The sequence below is a fragment of the Fistularia commersonii genome, chromosome 13 (assembly GCF_037954325.1).
Source record: "Fistularia commersonii isolate RoL2024-O1a breed Wild chromosome 13, RoL_Fcom_v1.0, whole genome shotgun sequence".
NCBI lineage: Eukaryota > Metazoa > Chordata > Actinopteri > Syngnathiformes > Fistulariidae > Fistularia > Fistularia commersonii.
The window spans coordinates 11,829,052-11,856,102 of NC_141296.1; the positions used below are offsets into that span (position 1 = coordinate 11,829,052).

The following is a 27,051-nucleotide window of genomic DNA, read 5'->3' on the forward strand; positions in this document are numbered from 1 at the left end:
GGTGCAGAATACTGCAAACAGGTGTATTACATGTCAAATAAAGATACAATAAGAGACGAAAATATGCATTCATTTAAAATTTAAATGAATTTACCAACAGACCATTTCAATTTCAAATGGTTTGCTAGAAAACTATATCTTCGATGTTGATGTTTTGATTTAGACGTCTGTCCCTTTAACTGAGGCCCCGCCCACCCATGATGTAACCAGGAAGTTGTTCTACCTTTTCTCAACGTTGTAAAAGTAATGTACTGTTTCAAGAAATTACCGGCTAGTTATCCCCGAGGGTGACACTTTATTAAACATGTAACAAGCCGGAATTGATGGGCCTCCCTCAAACGTGAATACAGATAGGCATACACTTGTACCTTTGCCACGCTTCGTTTTAAAAAGATTCAATATGTTAACTCCTCAGTTTTACTCCTTAATGTTTTTGTTCCCGCTCGGACAAGCGTCCGTACCCCTCGTCATCAACACCTGGCCTTTCAGGAACGCTACGGCTGCAGGTAACTTGTATTTTTTGGACCATTAACCAGTGTTGCATTCAAGCCTTGGCTTCAATCACATGACATGGCCATTAAGTTCATATTGAAAAACCCCTCTTAAACTCATTCCTGAGTTATTGAGTGAAACTCATCTGGATGAGATGTATTGATTCAGTGAAGGAGGACTTGATGTTAGCTTAGTGTGAGAGAAGAGGATGCAGAGCATACGGTTAGATGGAGACAGATGATTCCCTGTGGCGACCCCTGAAGGGAACAGCCGAAAGGAAAAGAAGAAAAATCTGGTGCTTACTCAGCATTTGATTTTAAATCCAATGAGCCGGAGCATAAACAGAATGGGTTATGTATTCACAGCAAAGAAAGCCCACAAGGATACCAGTGTTGGAGAAATACCGTTCATATAAAATTCGTTTCGAAAAAGGACTTCTCAAGGCCAACCATCTACAGATACCTCAGCCTGGGATTAGACCAATAAATATAGTTTATTTCCCGGCTATACCTTTTTTATAATACTCATATGTTGTTGGGAGAAGCTGTTGCTTATGCCTTTTAGCTATTTGTTGTAATTACTACAAGCCTAGTAAAGGAAGGCTGCGAGGATGGAATAACCAGATCGCCCGTTGGTATGGGCATTCACAATTTAATGACACATTTGGAGTAACCAAAATGAATGCTTTTTCACTTATAAACTGAAGAGACGGCATCACTGCACATAATCTGAAAATAAACACTTACTATGAATTGATAAGATAATAAGTTTCAGCTGTAGAAGAATAGGGACGTGTAACCTTTCATTATATAACTTTTTTGGGTTGTTTTTTTAACAGTGAGCAGGTGTAACATTACTACAGATTATCAGACAAGTGTGTAAAGCCATCAAAGATAGGGGATTAGAAATGGGCAAAACCCACTGCTTAATTGCCAATGTCAGACCTGCTCTCACTCAAAATTTCTGCAGGATGATACATTGGACATGTTCAAATTGAAAGATTCATGTGTTGCCTGTTACTTATCAGTCAAGTGTATTTCCATCAGGTGCACTGTACCGGATTATATCTTTCCCTGATAAAATATAACTTAAAAATCTCAACATTTGATAGATGGATTTATCAGAAGTGCATTACTTCTTCTTCCTGGGGCCAGAATGAAAATGACAGAAATAGCCTGCTGTCTCTTCTGTGAGGAGAATCTTTGGAGTACAGTATGCAGGGATGCAATTGATCTGTGTCATGCATTTTTTTTTTCCTTTGTTTAGGTTTCATAAGTATTTACACTGACAGATTATATATACGTAGAAGTTGTGTGTGTGTGAGTGTGTAAATGAAAGAAAGACTGACATTTTAAGAGAGTTTTACATTTTCTGATAATTTTCTGGTCTTTTTCCAAATCATTGTCCATATGTTTTCTTGCAGTGTTGCTGTAATTCTTAGCTGACCTTTACATAATATCTTGCTATTTTCTTACTCATTAACTTCTAAAAGGCTATTTGTATTTATTATTTATTTATTTAATGCTTTTTTTTTATAGTTAACATTTCACTGATTTGTAAATGTGAAAAAAATACAGGAAAGTTATTTGTATTTGAATCTGAACATTTAGTTAAAAAAAAAAAAAAATGGTACAATATCATAGGTAGACATTTTAATTCCCCCCTACTATACACTATCGAACAAATATATGTCAGGAAAGAGATATAAGTTTGGAAACGTTTCATTAAAAGCACTCTTGATCATCCAAGTATTGGGTAAATGTATAATCATTTGTAGAGTAGTCTCCTGAATAGAGTAAATGTACGAAAATGTAGTGGCAATCTGGTAACAGTGCAGACAGTTGGTAATTTGATTCCCTTGGGCCACAGAAAGGATCAGTGACCAAATGGTGACTGAGAATAAGTTTTACAAGCTTATGAAACATTTTGACTCCAAATGAAAATGCTCTGACTTTGGTTTGATTCTAATGCTAGTAATCACGCTCACTCCCAACAAAGTGCATGTTCCTCAAATAAACAAAATTAGGAATAGGCAAGTAACAGTGCTAGTGGTTACTTTTTGAAATCATTGTAGTTTGAGTTACCCAGTTTCAGAGAGACCTGGTGTAGACATGTTTGTCTTCTCACAAAAAACGATGTAACGGCATGCCATCTCTGTGTGGTGAATTTGCCAAAGGCATACATTGAAAAACACTAGTTACTTCTGTTTACTGCTTATCCAACACGCATGTTCGGGGGTTCCTGAGTCAAACCCAGACGACACTGAGCGAGAGGAAAGGAACATCCTGGCCCAGTCCTCAGTCACCATAAGACACCATAAGGCAACCGTTCATTTAAACCTGCTGCCCTTTTTTTAGTTCATCTACAGCATGGATTTGGTCCATGGGTGAAAAAACAGAGATCTGCAGGCACAGGAAGAACATGCAACCTCAATACACAGAGAATTGCTTCAGAATCAAACCAGGAACCATCTTGTTTTAAGACAAATGTGATGTGTCACCACACTATTGTGCAGCCATATTAAAATATAATGATGATGAATTTAAGTACTGTATATTTTGTACTATAAGTTGGACTTTTTTCATGGTTTGGCTGGTCCTGTGACTTATACTCAGGTGTGACTTATATTTCAAAATTTCTCATGTTTCTCACTGACAGTTGCAAAAATGTGCTCCAGGCTTGTTTGCCAGTATCCGCTACTACAATTACTCCTGTACCGTTGAAAATTTAAAATGTAAACATCAACTTAAATAGAGAAATGAGAAAGACTGAACATAAATGCCCCCCAAAACAAAATCATATTCAGCAGATTACAAGGTGCGAGCAGTGAAATATGCAGCTGCAAACAGTAATCGAGCAGCCGAAAGAAATTTTGGAGTGAGAAGGAAACTTGTGAGAGACTGATGAAAAGCCTAGGATACTGTTACTGCAATGAAGAAAACAAAGAAATGCTAATTGTGGGCCACAGTTAGAGGGACAAGTTCACTAATGGGTGCTTGAACAAACTGCCGCCGGGAGAGGCTTGTCAATGGTGCAGTTATGTCTTCATGCCCAGGTAGTTGCCAAGGCGATGAATATAAATGACTTTGTGGGAGGACCTTCCTGGTGTTACTGCTTAATGCAACGGCAACCGCCTCTCTATTAGAAATGTCCCAAATCAGCCACACAGAGGACGAAGCGGCGCGCAGAAGTGACAGAGAGGATGAGGAATTCATTGGATTGAGGGATTTTGATTGAGATTGAGAGTTTAGTAAACTTGTTATGTTGTTTATGTTATTGTTATCTGAATAACTGTTAATATGTTATATGAACATACCAGACAGCTTTTCAGCCTGTTGTTCTTTACTGTGCACAGGAAGAACATGCAACTCCAATACAGAGAGAATTGCAGTAGAATTAAACCAGGAACCTTCTTGTTTTGAGACAAATGTGATGTGTCGTCACACTATTGTGCAGCCATATTAAAATATGATGACGGATTTAAGTACTGTATTTCTCAGAATTGGACATCACATGATAGCTTGCCTTTAGAGGTGAAATGTCTGTTCGGGGTCTCTGATTTTATGAAATAAATTTTCACCCAAAGATCCGACTTATAGTCCAGTGTGACTTCCATATATTTTTTTCTTCTTCATAAAACATTTTTTGGCTGGTACGACTTATACTGTACATCTATTACTAATTATAAAATAATATCTTGTTAATAGTCATTTGGTTCCTTGCTGATATGGTTATTTTATAAAGATTTATTTCTCGTGACATTTTAGTTTTTTCGAGATTATATCAATGGATATTTTTATGGTAGTTTCTTTCAAATTCACCCTTTTTTCTAGTAATGATTTGGAAAGAGTTACATGCATATCGGCAGAGGAAAATCTGACAGAAACTCCACCATACTATATCGCATTTATTTATACGCACTCACATACACGTATGTCATTTTTCCCTCCTTTTTTTTCTTTTTATTTAACAGAAGGCAGACATCTGTAGGAACACCGTGTCTAAATTTTGGCAGCTGCCACCCTTAAAATGTTGATGCATAAATAGCACCACAGGCAAGAGAAAAATGTTTTTTTTTAAATTGTTTTTCTCTTTGGATTTTTTTTCATTGTGATCCACCAAGCACACATCAGGCATGCAAAGTTTCAAAGTGCTGTTATTGTTGAGTTTCTGCCAAAGAAAGTGTTTTAATGACTGAAAGCGACAAATATATCCCTTCAAAGTCTAATATTGTACAGGAGAGTGACAAACCCTGGCTCAAACTAATATAGTGGTAGTCTATTAAAGTGTATATGCAAACAAATGTAGATTCACAAAAGGTTTTACAGTGTGTAGATTTTGCTATGATATGCTTGTAACTGCAGCATGGAGCGTCCTGCAATCTGGAGGCTCGGCTTTGGATGCTGTGGAAAAGGGCTGCGCACGCTGTGAAATGGAGCAGTGCGATGGCACTGTAGGGTACGGCGGGAGTCCGGATGAATCTGGAGAGACGACGCTGGATGCCATGATCATGAACGGGTAAAACCATTTGCACTGTTCCAAGAACATTTCAAAAGGGCCCAGTGAAAAGATGGTTTCATCTTTCGTAGGTGTATTTAAATAGTCCTGTATTGCTATCTGACCATCATTCAGCTGTGAATATCAAAATCCATAGTGCAGAGATTAAGGAGTGACTGCAAAAAGTGCAGAACACTTTTTTTTTAGTCTGCTAAAACACAGGTCAACATTTTGTTGAGCAGATCAACATTTAAATTTGGTTTATTTTTGGCGATTTTGGCTTAGGATCAAAACGTACTTATAATTCTGGCGCATGTTTAAACCATCACTACATTTACATTTCTTCACTACATTTAATGCAGTGATGTGGTTTATTGGCTTGTTAAAAATACATCCCAAAATGCTGCAGTTTGACGTTTTGATGTTTTGACCACAAAAGAATCTTAAATGTTTCCCCTGTTTATGTTAAATATTTGTAGATTTCATTCATGTCAACAGTTATCCATTGATTGTTGGGTTTATTGTGTTTGGAAATGGATGTGTGTGTGTGTGTGTGTACATATATACATACATATATATATATATATATATATATATAGAAGGCTGTTAAAGGAAGTTAAATTTATGCATACTCTCTGATCCATCCATCCATCCATCCATCCATCCATCCATCCATCCATCCATCCATCCATCCATTATCTTTCGCTTGTCCTACCCTAAGGGTCACGGGTGATGCCGGAGCCTATCCCAGCTGCCATCAGGCGAGAGGCGGGGGTACATGTGGATTGATCGCCAGTCAATCATAGGGCCACATATCGAGACAGAAAACCATTCAGTCTGTCATTCCCCATTTTTCCAATTCTTCAATATGCTTTCCAGCGTGAAACTTTGGCAGGAAAACAGAGACCCCGGAGAAAACCACCTTAGACACGGGTAGAACGTGCAAACTCAACACAGAAGGGCTCCCTGCTGGTATCGAACCATGCTTTGTGCTGTGAGACCGCGGTCCCGACTCTCCTCTGAGTCAATTTAATGTGAATTAAAGGAGATGCTGCTACAAATCTATTATTTTCACTCTTCCCAAACTGGATGTGAAGGTGTAGTCAAATGCCTGAAGAAGATAATGACTTTCCATCTACAGCTGTTTCAATTTCTAAAGAAAAGTTCCCACAATATCCAAATTACTCCCCCTTCTCCCTTTTGCTGATAGGACTTAACGGCTGCTTTAAAGTTAGTGTAACAACCAGGAAAGATCCAGTGAATATAATCCAACATGGCAGGGACTGTGAAACACACACACACCTATTCTTTACACCTAACCTTGATAAGTCATCTCTAAACATGCTTCACCCAGCTGATTGTCCAACTCCACTGGATGGCGTGAACACTTGCTTTATTGCAGGGGTGTCAAACCCATTTTGGTCCACATGTGGCCTAATTTGATGTCATACTACGTCCAAATTTTTCCTTTGTTTTAGTGTAAAGGAGGTAAACAGGTAAATAATAAAAATCTTTATATGTCATGAACTGTTCCTCTAAAAATAACATGACAAATTAATATTAGAAATGAATATTAAAAAGGAATTGGTGAAATTACAAAATTACACCCTAAAAATAATGTTGAGTTAAAAGAGAATATCTTGTCAGTGGGAAAATTTGCCACTCGAATATATTAGAAAATGGATTGGTAGCATGTATAAGAGGAGGTATAACGTTTACAAGGCTATTCTGGTTATTAAATCAATCTTTTTAATTTTTCAGTTTTTTTTTTGGTATCATTTTTGAGGTTTTATAGAAATAAGAAAAGAAAATATCATTCTGACAGTGTCACTGAATGTTTTTTTAGCAACAATTTGTTTCGATTTTAAAATTTTGAAGCAAAAAATTCATTGCAAAGTTACTTTTTCATTTTTTCCTTGCCTGTTTTTTTTTTTGAAACCCACTGAAAAAAAAACCCAGATGCATGTAAGAAAAGATGCGCGGGCTGCACTAACACAAAGATTTGATTTCAGGCAGTGGGGCACAAAATATTGTTCCGAGGGCCGCAATTGGCCCGCAGGCCGCGAGTCTGAGACCCCTGCTTTATAAAATACCTTTAACAAAGTTATTTTGCACTTCAACAAATTCATTGTCATAATGTGCCAAAATAATAAATATGAAGGAAGGGCAGGAGAAGAGAGAGGAAAGAAGGTTCTGAGAAATAGAAGAAGAGGAAGTAGGGGACATTTAATGTTTAAAGGTGAAAAATTGAGCTACTAAATAAATAAAATGTATGTCTCTATCATCTTACGCTGATTACGTTTTGAACTGTCACGCGAAGCGTAACCTCTTTTCTCCTAGACCGCATCAGAAAATGACACCCCACATTCCTATCCAAACTAGTCTAATCTAACCTGTCTGCTTTCATTCACGCTCCAATCTTCTAGCGGTTATCCCGTTATCTGTTTTACGTGAATTGTTCTTATTCCCACGATTTTGTCCAACACCCTGTCTGGATGCATTACTTCGAAATGATTTGATAAAAATCTTCGAAACCCCAAAATCCATGTGTAGTACGATTCCCCAGATCAATTATTTCCATATCTTTCATTTCTATTGATCTTATAGTTTATTCAAGCGATTCTCACACTTACTTGCGTCTGACGTTTTATCATTTCTTCATTGTCGGTACTTACAGAGCACAGGCGTTTCTAATGCAGTTTCTATGGAACTTGTAGTCTTTTATTCTCTCTTCTCCGAGCTGCTACAAAACTGGTTGACACGGAAGATCACTTTTATCGTTCAATTTTTCTTTTTTACCCATGATCTCTCGAGCGAGAACCTCTCCCGTTTCTTCCGCAGTCCAGGATGATTCCGTAGTTAGAGATCTCAACTTGTTTATCTTTGTTCCTTCGATGCTTTGTTTTTTTTTTTTTTCCACTTTCTTTTTGCTTAAAGCGGATGGAGTTTAAATGTAATAGCTGAGAGAAAACAAGAAATCCCTTTGAAAGTACAAAGGAGGCATGTGTTTTCTGAATCGTCCTCCGTTTTACTTTTACATTCTTTATTCAACAGTTTGGCCTGGAAGGCCAGCATCCACTCTGCATTGTCCTGTGATTCAGACGTCCTAAACCGTTATGGCGATTTTAACGTTGATCAATGTAATCCGCTGCAAGATTAAAGTTATTTTCAGTAAGGCTTTGCTGCATGTCCATCTGATTCCGCATATCGACTGTCAATGCTTCTTTTATTTTTGTCTTTTTTTTTTTCAGATTATGAAACTGTGTTCCACCAATGCTACAAGTCTGACGGTGCAATCGGGGAGATTAAAAAGCTCGTCTTTTCTCGTTATCACTCCTTGCTTTTGCTCCAGCCGGCATCTCAGCGGCAGCCTGAGATCTTTTCATGTTTTTGCATCACACAGATTTCAGATATTCCTCTGACTATATCTATCAAAATCTGTTTTACATTATGACACCAACATTCTTTTTAACCAATTTGGTGCTAACGATGGCAATTCGGTTTTTGACCAATGCACACCATGTTGCCAGTGAGCATTGCTCCTCCATCTTCTTAGCCATTCTCCTCACAGATCTCATTCATGAAACCAAGAATCAGTCATTTCACCTCATACTAATGCATTTAAATGCAACTCCTATTGCCTAGTAATGAAAAAAAAAAATCATTAAATCTTAACATTATCATTACTTTTTGTTTACTTGGGAATTATTTTGGTCTCTGGTCACGAGTCAACGATCACAAAATGATGGTGCCGGACCTCTTGTCACCATTCTGCCCAGTTTCAGGTCATACTGGTCACTAATATTGTTTTATAATGGTCACGCACTGCTTCTCGCACCTTATTATGCAGACAGTAATTCTAAGCAGGAGTCTATTTCTGTCTGTTATCTGCGGCCAGTGATACAATGGAGGTGGGCGCTGTGGCAAACCTAAGACGAATAAAGAACGTGATCGGAGTAGCAAGAGCTGTAATGGAGCACACCGAACACACACTGCTGGTGGGAGAGTCAGGTAAGAGGAAAATCATCTCCACCTGGAGTGGGAGTGTTTTTCAAGAATGTTTAACTTAAAATACTTGAATTTACAGCTCACATGTTTTGTATGAAATTAAACTCACTGCCCATGAAGCGTTTATACCACATGCAAAGAGTAAATGAACGTGTGAGCTCTGCTACATTACTGTTCATGAGAAAAAGATTAGTTCAGCTCTTGTAAATATTTTCAGAGGGGTTGCAAGTCAGTGCCAGTTTTTTTTTTTATTAAAGTAACTCCTTAATTTCCTTTCAGCTGTTTCTCTTAGGGTCGAGACAGCTAACCCTATTCTCTGCGTTCTCTCACACCATCTACCTTTATTTCCTCTTTTAATACATCCATGGATCTCCTCTCCTTTCTTCCTCTAGACCTCCTGGCTGGTAGTTTCAACTTCAGCATCCTCCTATCAATATATTGACTTGTTCGTGCACGTATGGAGAGTCTCTCTGACTTTCCACAACATCTAACATTTGCTGTCCCGCTGATGGACTCATTTCTGATCCAATCCATCCTCCTCCCTCCAAAAATGTAAATCTTTGTAGTTAACAGTTAACAATTATACAATTAGACAATTTATATTTCATTGTATTTCTTATTCTTCCTCCTTCCTACTATTTCTATTACTGTTATGTTTTTGCTTGAAACTCTGGCACAGCAATTTCCTTCGGGATAAATAAAGTTGTTCTCATTCTCTCTAGTTCCCATTCTCATTCAAAAGAGAACCTAAATATTTTCATCTCTCCGACCTCCGGCTCTGCTTCCTGTCTTTTCCACAGTGCCGCTGTGTCTAAACCGTACAGTATCGCTAGCCTCACCATCGTCATGTAAACCATACCTTTTATTCTTAGCTATACTGTTTATCACACCTTACCTGTGACACTTTTTCTCCTCTACTCCACGTGCTCCATTCTGCTCGCACACGTCCCCTCACCTCTTTTCCACACTCCCTTGCTCGGGATTGTTGACCCCTTGTGCTTAAAATCCTCCACTTTCTTTATCTCTGCCTGCTCTCGCCTCACCGTTCCACTCGGGTCCCTCTCGTTCACACACACGTATTCTTTTTGACTTGACAGTTTAGTTTCGACAAAGCTTAAAACCCGCAATACATTCGATCCTGTAGCTTTATCTTTTCAGAATGCACACAAAGACAGAACCAGTCTGGCTTCACATGTTCTTGTTTTATGAATTTCTTTTTTTTTTTTTTCACGTTTTTCAAGCACTTTTGGTAGTTTGTTAATCCACATGCCTTATTTAGAAATGTGACCCAAGATTAGGATGTTGCTTAATTTCTAATAATCTGCTCTGTATTTGTGGTTCTCCTCCTGCTTTGAGGATCTACTTAGAACGGCTCACTAAATCACAACATGATCGCTGGAAAGTTGTCATTACGAGAAAGTTCCTGTGTCAGAAATAGTAAATTAGTTGGATTTAGAAAACACTTATTTACCTTAGCAACGCTCAGTGTGCACTGCAGTATTGCACCATTCCCAGGTAGATGACCGAGGCTAGAGGTGCAAGGCGTCGATAAGCACATGCGGAGCAATTAGAGGTTCAGTATCTTCCTCAAGGTCACCGGGAACCAGAAATGTTCTCACCAAATGGCCATTTCGAGGCGTGACGGCCCATAAATGACTCCTCCGTGTCATTTTGACTGCGATGAAGGACGGAGTTCCCTTCTTCAAAAGATAACAGGAATACATTACAGGAGAAAAAGTAACTTCGGGCAAGAACACATTATTTGTAATTTGGATGAAATGTCAAGATACAAATCACATTTATTAACACGAGTGAATGAGATCAGTATGATTATGGTCTTCTTGAATCGGATAATTTGATGCGTATCATGAAACTGGAAGACGTTTTTTTTTTTTTTTTTTTTCCCAAGCTCCACTGGAATTAAGTTAATTTGGCGTGCACTTCTCACGGGACAGGTCACTGTTGTTCAGCACACCTGTCTAAAAGAGCCTGACTTCCAACCCACTTGTTTTTAACCTGCTGTTTCGTTGTAGCTCAGGCCGCTGTGGTCCAAGATTTATAGCCAGCGATGAAAGTGTTCTCTCTCCGTAGCGTCGTTGTTCGCTGAAAACATGGGGTTTGCTGCGGAGGATTTAACTACAAACAAGTCTATGGACATTTTCACACATTGGCTGAAGGGCAACTGTCAACCTAATTATCGAAAGGTAAGCTTGTATAGGATTTTTTTTTTTTCATTTTCTGGTCCAGGTGGTCATCTTCTAAATCATTCATGTTAAACAGGGAAACAGACAAGCATATTAAAACAGTTCAATAAAAGAAGCAATTGTTTTGAGTAAGAGGTCATGCCCTACTAGCTGTTTTTGTACTCCAGAGCAATGACACTTGAGCGGTTACGGAATATGAAGAGTCGGATTGTCGCATGAAGAATATTCAGGCAAACATTCTTGCTTTTAACAAGAATACGTTCAGAGCTATTTGAATGTACTCCCCAAACAGCCCAGGAAAAAAACAAACAATTGAATTAATTGTGTATATATATGCAAATTATCTAACACTTATAATAAAATTGAAAAAACAAATCAATCCCCATTTTATTTATACAATAAAACTCAACTACGACGCCAATGTCTAATCAAGTTAATCTATATTTTGATCTTTTTTTAATAGATCAGATTAAAATATATATCAAGATAAGTTAATCTAATTTAGCGGAAACCATTCAACCCTGATGAGACAACAGTCCGTTCAGTTCTAAACTCAAGCTTCGAGTACAAAAATGGCATAATAAAAATATGAAAAGTAAAAATCAGTCAACCGTGCACTCAAGAAGCACCGCCATACATTTTTTAATTCAAAGTGTTTACGAAAATATAGTAAACAGAACAGAAACTGTCTGAATACAAGTGATTCTTTATACTGTTTGCTGAATTGTCAAGTAAATATCAGGCTGATCACAGTATTAACCTTCTTCTTTATAAGCAAATTATGTTTGACAGTGTTTGTTGAACATTTGGGGAGGTCAAAGGAGAACAAATGTACCTGTATTATTTATAACCAAAGGGAAAGTATTTTAAGGCTTCACCTTCTTGGAATGGAATAAAAGAGACTTTGCCTCATGAATAATGCACAAGCACTTTTACAAAACAGACAAGTTGATCCTAACTTTGGTTTATTGATGGCATGATGAAAGCCGTGAAGAAAAGTAATAACATTCTTTAAAAATACTCTCTTGTTTGGAATAAATTTAGTACCAATAGCATCTAATAAAAAAAAGTTTCACTGTGTGAACCTTATGTGTCGTAGAACTTTCTGCGTGTTTCATTGGTTGGAACCTCTGGCCATCATGATCTGTCTTAAACTCACCAAAGCTCGCTGGTAGAAGAGTAAAGAGTCATTTTTTTTTTTTGTTTTTGTTTTTTTTGTCAACGATAATCTTGCGCATCCTTCCTCTTGTGCCTAAGTGTAAAAGCACCATGCAAGCCATGATCATGTTTTCTCCTCTGCTGAAAGAATGTGGTTCCAGATCCTTCAAATTCATGTGGACCCTACAAGCCCAAGGCGCTACTGAGAAAAATCAAAAGGGCTCGGCATGTTAATTCACGCTCCCACGATACCATAGGTAGGTTCTATCATGTAATGTGTATTCTGCTCAAGTTTAGTATTTAAGTTCCTGACTGAAATGTAAAAAAGGTCTAGTCGGAACATCTAAAGTCATGGCCACTCAGTGAATGTTCTTTATTTCTTTGTATCAAGTGGCATTGATTTATTTTCGTTAACAATGGTCAGATCTAAATTAAGAAAAGCCCCTTTTAATTGAATGAGCTGTGCGCACTGAATAAAAGAGTAGCAAGGGCTTCATTTTGTTTTTAATTTACAACTTTCACACTGAATGGTGCTAAATCATACACAGTTGTCCATTCATAATTCAACATGAATTATTTTTCCCATTAAATTTGTGCTGCGTTTGACATATATTCTGTTCACAGTCCCTGGAGTGGATAGGGACGTGTGGTTTTGTGAAAGACAGCCCATGTAAAGCTTTTTACGGTTGCCTGAATGACTTTTTCTGGTTCGGAGAAAAAAACAAACAAACAAACAAACAAACAACACGCTGCAGTGTGGAATTACACCATGATTTGTTGTCCACCCCATCAGGGATGATTGCTCTGGATAGAGACGGTCACATGGCTGCCGGGACATCAACAAATGGCTTAAGTCACAAAGTTCCAGGGTATGTAGGTCATGATAAATTTATAGCGGCAAGTGCCAGCGGCACATGTGAATGATAGACTCTCAAATGTATCATGCGCGTCCTTGAGTTTTCCGAGCGACGGCACATTTATAGAAATGCTGATGAACGAGGGCTGTCCTTACAGATAAATGTATTAAAATGAAATGAAACATCGAGTGTCACGACTGGATCACAGACTATTGATACCAGATCCATTATTGTAATAAATTGCAATTCTCTGAAGCCTCTGCCGGGGACACGAGTATCGACCATTCCAGAGATGACATTGTCGCGTGTTCTCATTTGCTTTCCCCTGTGAAGGTCACTCAGGGTTTTGTCTGAATCCTGCTTGTGCTCCTGTCATGCAGCCGTGTCGGGGACTCCCCCGTCGTCGGGGCCGGGGCCTATGCAGACAGCACCGCCGGCGCTGCTTCTGCGACCGGAGATGGTGACATCATGATGCGCTTTCTTCCCAGGTACCACGGCACTCATTTAAAAACAGTGTGTTTTGAAATCACAAAGAGCATTACAGAATGGAGGGGAAAATGTGCAAGATTATTCCATGTATTGTAGATGATGTTGCATTGTTTGTATAAATGAATATGAGATGCACCAAATCACCTTCAGTTGTTTTTCTTCTGAATTATTTTGCACTTTATGTTGCTCAAAACATTTATTTGGATAAACTTTGGATTATTTGCCATTTTTAAGGGCTGATTTGTAGCTGTTCATGTTATTGTCCCTATAGGAAATGTACCAACATGTTGTGTAAATGACATGTTTAATATTCCGTGTTTTTCACAATACATCCATTATTATAGACCTTGTAAAAGACATGTAGAAAGATACACTTTTGGAAATAACTTCATTAAAAAGAAACACACAAGTATACATTATGAAAAGATCCCAGTACAATAATTATTTTTTCCTAAAAGTATGCAAACAGCTGGTTATTTATCAAACTTAAAAAAAAAAAAAAAATAGACCTCATAAGAAAAAAATATCACATTACGCTCTGTTTTTATTTCTTCTTGGTTTTAATGAAGCCTTTAGTACGGTTAGTACTTTGCGCAAGTCAACGTGCCACGACTATTTGCATGAAAATGCTTCTTGAATTGAGGTAGCCGGTTGTGTAACCCTCCTGCTGCACATGTAATGAAGAGGAGCTTTGACTTTGTTGCCCCCAAACTGTCATTTCAGCATTCCACCAAAGATGCTACATTTGATTAAAGTCTGTTTGTTTCTAGTCTGCGAGAACATGAGAACATCTCCACGGGCTTATTCATTTATTTATTTTTACAGAGCTTTACTTTGTCAAGATTGTTTCCTGTGGAATTTTTTTTTCTGTACTCCGCTTTATATTCATGTTCACACCCAACCTCACCTGACGACTTGCTGTTCCAATTTCAAGACCCAACATGGAAATATTGGTGACATCAGGGGGCTTGTGCTTTTCAACAAGACCTTAATAGTTGAGAGAAAATGGGCTGCCATGTTTTTACCTTTTTCCAAAAAAATGACATGTGTTCTTATGTTCCTATGTTCACGTCTCAATTTTTTGCTTCACTCCAAGTGGAATATCAAATGTAACACACACTGCAAATCTTCTACGCCACACATATCTGAAGAATACCCTGTCCAAAAGAAATGTACTTGTGAACTCCTGAAAAGTGTCTTATCTTATATTCTGCAGGGGAAGAAAAAAAAAAAAAAAAAAAAATGAAATAAATAAACAAATAAATGAATTTAAAAAAATAAATAAATAAATATATATATATATGTATATATATATATATATTATATAATATATATATATATATATATATATATTATATATATATATATATATATATATATATATATATATATATATATATATATTTATAAGATATTTTTTTCAATCCAATCAGAGTTTGCATCAGATATATTCCATCCCAGAATCTCCAACACATCCCTGTCATCATCCTGGTTTGTGGCCTTGACAGCGCTTATTAGTTTGCCTCATGCCCGCTGTGTTTATTCCTGCCAACAGCTACTTGGCCGTAGAACTGATGAGGGCCGGGGCAGATCCCTCGGCAGCCTGTAAGGCAGCCATTTCCAGGATCAAGAGGCTTTACCCAGAGTTCTTTGGGGCGATCATCTGTGCAAACACAACAGGCCATTATGGTGAGTATTTGTGTTCACTAATTTAAAAAAATGTTGTTGCACAACATTACAGATCAGCAATGTCAATGACAAAAATGGAAGCTCTATATACTTATATTGCACCATGACAGTATACAATGTTGTTTCCCACCAGATAGAATGTTGAAAAGATTATTTTAAATAAATTTAATACATCGTACAAATGTTATGCAACCATCTTAGAAAATGACAATGTGCATGGTGTAAAAAAATGCACACGATGCAAAAAATAAAAAACTTCATGAATTACTTCAAAAATATCCCAAAGGAAAAAAAAAAAATCCCAGAACAGTTTTACTTTTAAAAAGAGTTATAAAAAGGATTAAATTTAATACCTGTACGTGCATTCACTAATTTTATTTTAATGCATCTTAAATTCTTAGGTAGCAGGGTCCCAGGTCTCTATGTCCGTCAATCCAAACAGCCCATCGACTTCTAGGGATCAGGAAAGCACGGAATATGTAACCTTGCGTGCATTTCATTGTTACTTAATTTAAAGAGTCACAGTTATCATAACTGCATTTCAAAACTGGGACATACGACTTGTTTTCATTGACTAGTTATTCTAGTTGCTACATTTTTTGGACACGAATGTCTCGGTAATAGTTAGTACATGAATAGAAAAAAAATAATGTTATCGTCACCAGCATGAGACTGGGTTTGGTTCTCTTGTCTGCTGAATACTGTGAATAGATGGAATTAGTAAGATGACATTAACTTTTACGATTTCCTTTTGCATTTAAATTGTCTTATAAATTAGTACTTAATAAATATTAAAATTTCTATCTAGACAGCTCAGTTAGTTGCCTTTTAGTTGGCATTGTATAGATCTGAGAATTTGAATCAGAATCCCAATTGGGGGACACATGGGTCAGCAGCATCAAATTATGAACATCAATTAAATAAATGGGTGAATGTATATATAATAAAGGTATAATAAATACTACACTCTGCATTTATATAATAAATATATCATGAGCGGCATAACACATTAGGCATTAGGTCCAGGATTTTTGAAGATCATACTGAAAGTAGTGAGCGCCACATTGCGTCATACTCTAGTATCCACAGCATCACGAACTATTTGAATTATATGGGTTGAATAATGACACAGAGTTCAGACTGTCTAGAAGATGTAAATTAGCCGGTGTAATGGCGGGGATATAATCAGAACCATTAGCATTCTAGCAGCAGGTCTACACGCTGATCCTATTTATAACCTCAGCGTCAGGTGAGGCTGTGAGATTGAGTGAATCTGTGATCTTCTGTGACATTATGAAGCATCCAGAGCTGGCAGGTCAGCAGGCTTGGGTCTGCCTTCTGTCTCCGGGGACTCAACCTTGAGATGGAACTTTGTTTTTATTCACCCCACATCAGGATCAAAGTCAGAGTAAAATGCAGGTCTGGTGTAAATCGGTTATTTTAAATTAAAGTTCCCGACTGTTCTGTCTGTCAGTGTCATTTATTAACACCCCAGGCGTTTATTCATCACCGTAACTGGTTTAACTCGTCTTATTACATTTAATTTTTCATTTCTTCTTTTAACCGTGCTTAAATATTTTTATTCCCCAGTTGCTTTTACATTATTTTTATCATTATTAAATCTCAATTGTTTTGTTCTTCTTCACTTTCTTTTTAATGTCCAAAAGGTGCATCTTGTAACAAAGTCTCTGGCTTCTCCCAGTTCCACTTCATGGTGTCGAACTCGGACACACCACTCCTGAAGTCTGTCGACTGCTTTTAGATAATCATGGCTAAATTGAACCAGCAATACTTGTTAAAGTTTTCTTTTTTTTTTTATACATACTGTATGTCATGCTTGAATAAATGAAGCAAATTACCTTTTCCATTCTTTTATTTAGATTCAGTGTTCTTATCAACATTGGACTCACAAAATATTGGACATGAATAATAATCAAAAGCCAGAGGAAACAACAGAAACCAGATGGTAGAAGATGTACTTGTGGGAAAAAGACAAAATCCTTTATAAATATATGGTTTTAAAACATGATACGTATAGATATATTTGTCAATGTTTATTAAAAAAAAAATCATTAATAGCGCAGGATTTCCTTTAAAAAGAACTTTAGCATCCAGGTAGGATTGATACACTCGGCCTGTTCTCTGCCCACTGGAAAAAGCCGCACTGTTTATCCTTTCTGAAGCTGCAAGTGTAAAAATTCCGGCCATTGTTGGGTCCCAGTTTCAGGACCGTCCTCATTAAACATCGCTTCCCGTGGTGACAAGAAGGGAAGTGCAAGTCAGCCCACTGCAACAGAGGATAAATGTTTTATTAGCTAAGTTGGGAACTTTTATTTCAGTTATTTAAATTCAACGCAAACTCCAATGTTTGTAGACAGACTTAAGCTCAAGATACTCAGAAAGTGAGTTATTTTCAAGGCGACACAATGCCACAGGGAAGAGCTGTTTTCCATTTTCACCTCAAAGAAGTTACACTTTGTCTCTCTGGGAAGTGAGCAGGCATAAAACTGCCGTCCCTTATTCTCCCCCTCCTTGTGGACCAATCTGAGAACAGCTGGACGACCATGGGATGTGCAGCAAGGGGCGCTGGGACTTGACGGAGTGGAGGAGCTGCCACTTTCCCCCTCTATTCTGTGTCTCCTTATGTGAATCATGAAACAAAGGCATTAGTTTGAAATAAGTAGGAATAAAAAAAAAAAAAAAAAAAAACATCAACCCTTTTAAGAGAACAAACACCCTCTTTAAACAAGTTTGGTGATTCAAGTGCTTTGTGTTTACTATAAACTAACAGTGCAGTGTTAAAAATTCCACAGTCAGATCCTTCCTTATACCACTTATTTTCCTGAAGTTACCAAAAAAGCTTCTCTTATAAACTTACTCATGAATAGGCGAGTGGGGGATTCACTCACCCTGAGTTGGGGGTTCCATTTTGAGCCTTGTTACTGTGAAAGGGACTGTGATCAATTCTCATTTTCTTGGGTGGGTGACTGTAGGAGGCCAGTGATTCCCCATTGCAGAGCTCGACACTTTGCTTCTGCGAGCCACCAGAGGCATAATTGGGGCTTGTTGTCCCTTGGCAGTCTCTGTATTTGCACGAACCTCGGTCTGCCGCCAAGGAATTAAAATGACTGCCGGCTGGGGACAGAGGGGGGTTTACAGGCTTTGGCTTCTTGCTCAAGTCAGAGAAAACAAGGGTGGAAGTCCCAAAAGCCGACCTCCAGTTGACTTTGAGCTCCTGTTGTGGTTTCTTGAAGGCGGTGCAGGGGTATTTGATCAAATCGGTGGTGATGGGCGATGCCTCAGTGCTAATGTCGCATTTGTGGACTGTGGAGAGGGAGCCGGAGCAAGAAATGCAGTTCATGTTCAGCAATTTGCATTCACGTCTAAAGCAGTGGCTACTCTCATAAAAGGTCACCGTTAGCATGGTTAGTTGCCATGACTTTCACCACTAGATAGTGGAGTACTGTGCTTGATAGGACTATAAAACCTTACATCATCTCTGCAGATGATGCAGAAGTTGCTGGAAACATATCTGTCTTCCGCTATGGTTAGGCAGATGCTAAAGTGAAAAGGTACTTAAGTTTTTTTTTTCCCCAAGATAACCACCAAAATCATGCTTGGAAGTACTGAGAGGGCTAGGAAGTAAAGAAACGGCTACTGGTAGCAGTTATTTTGTACTGATTATTCAAAAGAATGATGTAATTCAGAAAAATGTAGGTCGAATCAGCTGCTTCCTCTTTAGAAACATACTCAAAGCTAAAACCTAAAAATAACTAAAATTCAATAAACCAAAATTACAAACTGAAGGTTACTATCATTCGATGTTGAAATCAGATATAACCGTCCCTGGGGAGGTTTGAGAGAAGCACATTTTGCTGCCTTTTATTTCCATTCCCATGAACTTTTCATGAACGCACAGTGTTCACCTGTTTTGCACTTTCCTCTTGATGTGTGAAAACACATACATTTCCATTCAACGAAGAGCATTTTCTCTCAAACTTAAGAGACAGCAGCTGACGTACACTCAAAGTAGCATTGTGTACAACATTGTACTTACAGCAGTAAGCCTGTCAGTATAGTGCCCCTACACAGGCCAGCGGTTTGATGCCTTTCTGAAGTAATTAAATGTGTATGTATGACAACCTCTAGATGGGATCCCTTAGCCGAACAGTGAGACAACATCTATTATAATAACCCCTGCTAACAGGATATTCTTGGAGCACACTTGAAGTCAGACACTATGAAGCTTGAGAATTGCACTGACCCGGGGGTCTGGGCGTGAGGCAGGCATCACACGCTGCTGCTGTAGGCAGATTGATGAGTGTGCAGAGTTGGCAGGCCCAGTCCTCTTCCTCCTTTTTAGCCACGCTGTCACTGAGTCCCTCATTGCGTGCCTGGCCAATTAAATTGGTTCTGATGGGGAGTGTACTAGGAGAAAATAAATACAAATAAGAAAATGAACTGATCTTAACGAACCTGTTAGGGAAATTATTTCTCTCTGTATTGGGTGCACAAATTCATTGAACACAGGAGTGATTATACTATGCAACCAGTGTCTGGGACTAAACCTAATGGATTAAATAGGTTATAATTTGGCATATTTGCCTTGATGAGGTTAAACTCACATACTTTGAGACAAGAATTCTATATTACTATCTAGAATGGGGTTTGCAATCTGCAGCTCTTTGATCCCTCTGATGCAGCTCCCTGTGGCTTTTGAAAATAATTAACAGGTATTTAATAAATTTTTTTTTTTTAGTTTGTTTATTTTTAACTTTAATTTTAAATTTGAAGATAAGAGATTTCACAAAAACAAGAAGGACCCAAATAGACATTGATTATTTTGCGTAAAAGTAACCTTCAACCCAATTTCTTTTTTTCAGAGTTCAAAATGTTGTTGTATGCAGAAATGTTATTTACTTTTCTCTGCAGTTCATGGATTTAAAAAAATGCAACACATATTTTGTTTATACATAGCAGAGTGGCAAAATAATAACATAATATGCCATGATAATTCATTTTAAATTTCAAAACAGTTCCGTGGCACCCGGTGTTTTCTTTACAGTGGGGAAAGGGGTCCAAATGACCATATGTAACCATTATTAATTAAGACCAAGTCCACTGTATTTGGCTATTTTCACTTTAGCGTGCCTTATTGCTTGAAACTAAAAGTTATTAAACTTACAGGAATTTAGCAGAATGAATGAATGAATCCAGAACATTTTACACAAATTATGCATAAAATAAATGTTGATAAAAATGCAGGGAATTAGTTGCAGGACGGCAAGTACAAAATAGACAACAGACATAAATCATACAATAACTGATATTGTACCTGACCCTAAATTGGGCGTATGCATACTTTTGAGTTAAAGGCTGACATTTCATGTAGCGTCTGCACACATACCAGAAGGCAAAGTGTTTTATGTCACAGCTCCAAGCACACACATTAGTCCTGACATAAAGCTACACTATGTTTGACAAGAGAGCAAATCTGCAGTACCAATAGTCATGACAGGGAAAAGTAGTGGTGGCCTTCAGGAAACTTTTTATGCAGGCTGCTTTATCAGCTGTGTAATATGTTGTATGGCTTCAAGCTCTAACCCTTCGCAAAGCCTTGCTCAAACACAACCCAGGAGGTGTTGAGTCTGTGCCCTGCCTGGCAAACACAGTCTTATACGCACATTAATTTCCCCCCAATAACGTTTCCTGCTCCCTGCCAAGCCCATCTGCCTGCAAAGATGGCCTCTCCCAATGAGAATGACTTCTCAGAAAACCTCTAGAGTTTCGGTAAAAACTAGATTTTAGAAACAATTACAGCGATCTTTCCAACATTACTTTTTGGTATATCCAGTTATAAATGATAAACAAATAACATCACAATATCATATCAAAAGCTGAATACAAAAGCAAAATTATCAAATGGATGGGTATCACCAAGTCACAAAAAAATAAACACATTTTTCCAAACATTTACCAACATTTAAATTGGTACAGAATGACCAAAAAATAATTATCAAGAAGTGATGCAAAAATTGAAGAAAATGACGAGCATTTTCACATTGGTCGCAAAACATTTCTCAAATATATTGCTTGTCAGTGAAATGATTTCAGATCACTTATGGTGTTTCAAAATGAAAGAACGGGACTTGTCCTGTACTGAAAAGGTATTTTACAAAGAAAATAACTAAACAAAAAGAGCAGAAAACAATCATTTGATGATAAGTCATCTGTTACTCTTATACTTTTTTTAAATTCTTGATAAATAAGGATCTATGTTATGGCAATTGTAATTGCATTGATCTTACTGACGACATAGGTGATTCAATGTTGGCTTTAAACTACTTAAACTTTAAATTATTAATAAAAAAAAAAACAAAAAAAAAAAACACAATCATCTTGTAATACCCCTCTGTAAGAAACTCAAGACAAAAACTTAAAATGTGACTGCTTTTACCTTACGTCAACCCTGCTGGGATCTGCTTTCTGACAGCGCTCACAGAAGTAAGTCATCCTGCTGTTGTCTCCAAGACGACAGACTGTGATGACATGAAAGCACTGGCAGCACTGGGATCTCTTGTAGACTTTGTAATGTTTGTACAGAGGAGAGCCAGATTTGCGACACTGATAGAGACAAGGGCGGACGAGAGTGAATATAAAGCACGAGCAAAAAAAGAGAATGAGAAGAGCATTTACCCGTCCTTATACGTCTATTATGCACGGTTAGAAAATAATAACATCTATTCCCGAGGCAGAGAGGATGGCTTTGGCTCCTTGTCGGCCGCGGAGGTAATTGATCAAGTTTGTCTAAGTGTGGCGCTCGGGAAGAAAAGGTGACGGAAAAAGAGGTATACAAACAAAACAAGAGTCTGACCTTGTAAAACAGAAGAGTAAAATCTCGCGTCATCTTCACCAGGTGTCGGATCTGCTCTTCCGAGAGGTGCTCAACCTGAGTGCGAGGTGGCACTTGGTTATACTTCACAAGCAGAATACATGAATGCTCATTCACTAAGTCTTGATGCTCAACTAAACACAGGATTCCCTTGCCCAGATAATCACCAACACAAGCAGACATGCAGTTAAAAGAAAAGACTCTCAGATGTAAAAATGTCAAATCATAGAATCAGTAGCCCAGCTTTGTTGTTTTGTAATAAAAAGGTTTGAAAGCGCACCCAAGTGCCATCTTCGAGGACTGAGTGGCTCTACTTACTAGCTTTCCGAGTGGCGTGATAGACAAGTTCCTTTCTTCCTATTGCCATCTATATCTTCCTAAGTGTAAACACTGTGTGTTTTGGTGGAACATTTTGTTACATTTGCAGTAAAAAAAGGTTGTAGAAAATAAGGATCCCCAAAAAACTATTCCAAATATGTCCCCACTCATTCTTACTAGTATTAAAAAACATCAATTGTTTTGTTTCATCCAAAATTTGAGCTCATTTATTTACTGTAAGAGGTCATTTTACTCATGATTTTCAGGTTATTTGAACCCCGTTTCCGGCAGTTCATTTTTAATTCTCTGTCAATGTGTTGCTTATGGTCAAGTAATTTAAACATTTTCAGGTTATTGCCTCTCAGTTTTCTGGTCATTTTTTTTTACCACTGTTAAGATGATTTCTTGTTAATTTTCGGGTAATTTCCTGCTCACCCACCAACTCAATCTAGAAACTGCATTTATATTAAAGAGTTCCAGTCACCAGCAGACGACAGAGCACTCTGAAAATATAATTTTTCTGTACATTTTGCTCGATGAAAAACATTTTAAATTAATGAAAAATATTGGTTTTGTGATATGAAGGTCTTCAGGGCTGCCCTTTGAATATATGAATTTAAATGGAGCAAAAATTCTACACACATTACAGGAAATAGGAGAACAGCCTTTCCAAACTGAGCAGAAAAGGCGGCATATCTGTGCCGCACTGCGCCTTTTTTTTGTCTTTTCCTGGCTTCACCCCTTCATTGAAATGCATCCTTCAATAATAGGGGGGGCTTAAACTTTTTCAGTGAGGCTTGTCTTGAATTTTCACCCTCTTTTCTCCTCCTCCGCTAAACACAATCCATCATCTTTTCCTCACTTTCACGGCTGGGTGTAAGCCCGAGTCAAACAGGGCTTCGTTTTTAATGATGTTGCCGACTCCCGGCATGACAGCCTGGTCTAGGAGAACGTCACAGAGCATCCTGCTCGTCTGGCTCCTCACTGCCTCCGTAGAGCAAGAGAAGCTGAACTTTGAGGAGCACACATCCAGACTCTGCAGAGCTCGCACCCTCTGCTCACAGTCCTCCGTCAACCTGCAAACACACACTTGTCTTGTACTGGGAGAGTTTGGAAAACATATGGCCGCTGTTAATACAAGCACACAAAGAGGTCAAACCGGCCCCTTGTGAGGTTATACATTTCAAAATTGCTTCTCTAGTGTGTTTTGTTCCAGTTTGTGTGCTGTGGGATAGAGGAGCAGGGGTGACACTTCCAGACAATAGAAATAAATATCTGTCCATTGAACAATACATTGGAACATCACAGTAAATGATCGCGACAAATGTTGAACCAAAAGGCTGTTTTTTTCACGCAACAATAGCCACTTTCATCAAATGGAGCTAATGTGGGACAGGCTCACTGAAAGAGACTCATGCCCCAAGGTGAACTCAAGTCACCTCAATCTATCTAGGCTGGTTGGTGTCCCTGTTACCTTATTTCCACTGTGCTGTCAAAGAAGCACACGGTGTCGTTAGTCAGAAGTATTTCAAGCGCTGGGATCGAGCCATTCCTATCCTTCCGCTCAGCAGGGTTTATCCGGATTGATCCGTTCATACCAAAGTGGACTCTAAAAGATGTTATAATGAAAGCAAGAACAGTGTGTCAAGACAGCCAGTCTCAGCTCAACAACAGGCCAGACATGTGGTATGGAAGATGGAAAGTACATTATGTATAACAGGAATAGCACAAGCTCTGTCTCTGCAGATACACTACCTTTGCAATAAACAACCTGACTACTCAAACATCCACCCCCCCTTGTCCCTCACAGGTAATTTCTTGCTGATTTCCAAATATTTTCAATCTGCAGCAGAACGGTCTACAAGGCAAATATCAGCCAAAATCAGATAACAATGAATTGGCTTTAAAAACACAAACTTCTTGCAGCAGACCAGGGGACAAACAGCAGGCAATCCTCAAAATATCAGATGATGCACACAACTTGTTTGAGAAGGTTGGTGGGGGTCAACGTAATTCACCCGTCCATTGTCTGCCGCTTATCCTGCACTCAGGATGGCAGGGGATGCTGGAGCCTATCCCAGCTGTCATCAGGTGAGAGGCGGGGGGAACACCCTGGACCGGGCGCCAGTCAATCGCGACAATTATGATTCAATTATTGAATGGGGAAACAATTGGGAATTGATGAATTAAAAAGGCGCTTCTTTTTAAGTTTGCCTTGTATTTTTATTTTTGAAAAGAAGCTTTGTTAAAATATTGTAACGATGTTGGGGTTTCACTGATGCTTGTCTTCTGTGTGATTTTGGGGTTGCTGGGAATGATGTGGGTATGGTTTGAGGGTGCAATGACTTCTGGGATATTTTCCTGGAATTGAATGGGGACAGTTGTATTGCATGCTTATGTGATGTGGCTGTGGCCAACAACAGCTATTGCTTATTAAACGTCAACCGGGTGTTTTCCCTGACTAAAACGCTACAATATTGCTATAGTCTGAAAACTTACCAGTACAAGAGTCATGTACCAAAACCACAAGCTACTTTTACTGATTGATGGTTGACCACAAATAGAAGGCAGGTAAATCTTGTAAAAAAAATAAAAGCAAAAATAAAAATAAATAAATTGATTAAGAAAAAAAAAATCAAGAAGAAGGCGTGTCTTCGGGGTTCCTAAACACTTGCCAACTGTCAAAAAATGGTTTAATTAACTTATCACTTACTCAAAATGCTGATTACTACTTACTACTGCATAAAACAAAGATGAGCCCTTTTCATTTTTTTGTGTTTACTGACAAGCATTTGGTGATGTAGAGCACTGAAGGATTTTCGGTTTCTTGTACTTTTCAAGCCCCTGGAGGGCCAGATTTCCCTTTATGTGCCAATCATTATTGTTAGATTTATTTAAAAAAAACGGACACATTGAAAATGCTTGATTTATAGACCATGTACTGAGACATCATGATCCTTTATGCAGGTTGTACAAAGAGTTTGCATTTGGATCCGTCTGTAAAGGCAAATGTTGACAACATATGCAGTTTATACGAATACAAATGCATACAAAATTATTCAACTGAGTGGCCTAGCAGATGTAAATAAGGTTTAAGACTTGTGACAATGTATGGATAATTGAATATATCGTGTCAACCCGTTTCCGTTGTAAATAAAGGACTTACAGGATGTGGAAAAATGTATAAAAAGGTGAAACTTCCGTACCTCAACGCTCTGACGCCAAAATACATGAAGAGCTCCTTCCCTAACGTTTTCACCCCGGTGTACTGACAACCGATGAGACGGTCAAACACATTTCCGTCCGTGTTGTGTCGCTAAAAACAGAGGTTGAGTTTAAGTTTAGCCGGAAGCAGAAAAATGGAAACAAAACAGGCCGCATATGTGACGTGTAGTCCCAGCGGCCCCGCGCGCCAGGAGCGACTTTACCGCAGCGAGGCTGCCTCGGATCTCTCTCAACTTCTGTCCCCTCGTCACTTTGGAACCGATTTTTTCTCCATTCAACGTGCACCCAGGGCCTTCGACCATCTTCAGGTACAGTTATCCGGCCGAGCTTACGGTAAACGGCGGTGTGTCGGTCTGATAATAACATAAGAAAAGTCATAAAATCAAAAACCGGGTTCGTATAAAGGTTCTCAATCACGCGCCATTGCGTTTCAATTTCGAGCATGCGTACTTAGAATCAGGAAATGAGGTATTACGTCATAAACTGCCGTTTCCTCCACGTTATACAATGTTTGCTGCGCGTTTCAGATTCTTCACTCGAAACTTATATACTCATTTTCCAGTGTTTTTCATCTCCGTATTCAACGATACGACACACTTTGGCAGACCTGGACACTTTACGGCCTGCGGGCCACATCCGGCCCGCCAAACAATTTTCTTGGAATATTTTTAACAAATATTTTCAATCAATGATAAATTCAGAAACTCTCTATATTTTTCCTTTTGTTTGATTTTGTATGGATGATTGCATTCAAAATAATGTCGGTGCATTTATATGATCATTAATGTTTAAGTTGAAATAAAATGCCGAAAAATGTAAATATTTAAATTATAGTTTTCATATTGTTCAATTTACATGATATAGAAGTTAAATATAAAATGTGGCCCGCTTGCCGAAATAATTGCCCACCCCTGGACTATGGCATTATTGAAATCAGCACTGATTTCACGGTCATATACTTACTGGTGACATTATGTCAGAACATCCCCTGCAGGAAGCTCGTAGATGAGATAAACCCCACAAGAGGGCGCCACAACGTCAAATACCTTTCGTATCATTTGTAAGGCTGTAGGTTGTGCATAAATCCAGAAAATCTTCATTGTGATAATTACATTTTGTAGAGAGCACCAATTATATCTGTGCAACTATTCAAATTCCCCTGCATAATTTCTATGTGATGTACTTTGCAGTGTGTTATATCAATTGTGTATTTCTGTGACCT

At 38.3% G+C, this 27,051-nt stretch overlaps 2 protein-coding genes across 4 annotated transcripts; one reads left to right on the plus strand and one right to left on the minus strand.

Moving 5' to 3' along the window:
* Window positions 1–218: 218 nt before the first annotated feature.
* On the plus strand, window positions 219–17,522 carry aga (aspartylglucosaminidase). Of its 3 annotated transcripts, none has more exons than XM_086158596.1 (10): window positions 235–340; window positions 453–506; window positions 4,828–5,010; window positions 8,888–9,000; window positions 11,089–11,201; window positions 12,508–12,616; window positions 13,153–13,228; window positions 13,597–13,704; window positions 15,261–15,394; window positions 17,062–17,522. In XM_086158596.1, exons 1-10 carry the CDS (start codon window positions 324–326, stop codon window positions 17,154–17,156), a joined length of 1,002 nt encoding a protein of 333 aa, XP_086014722.1. In that variant the 5' UTR covers window positions 235–323; the 3' UTR covers window positions 17,157–17,522. The 3 variants fall into 3 exon arrangements, with proteins under 3 accessions (XP_086014721.1, XP_086014722.1, XP_086014723.1); XM_086158597.1 differs by having other exon boundaries at window positions 266–340; window positions 4,857–5,010; XM_086158595.1 differs by having other exon boundaries at window positions 219–506; window positions 4,857–5,010.
* Window positions 17,369–26,215, minus strand: neil3 (nei-like DNA glycosylase 3). The gene is made up of 10 exons (XM_086158594.1): window positions 26,033–26,215; window positions 25,811–25,920; window positions 24,079–24,213; window positions 23,467–23,680; window positions 22,269–22,343; window positions 21,852–22,018; window positions 19,659–19,822; window positions 18,304–18,718; window positions 17,854–18,034; window positions 17,369–17,681 (listed from the first exon to the last, which is right to left on the minus strand). The coding sequence occupies exons 1-10, from the start codon at window positions 26,129–26,131 to the stop codon at window positions 17,499–17,501; spliced, it is 1,743 nt and encodes a 580-aa protein (XP_086014720.1). The 5' UTR covers window positions 26,132–26,215; the 3' UTR covers window positions 17,369–17,498.
* Between the last annotated feature and the right edge of the window lie 836 nt (window positions 26,216–27,051).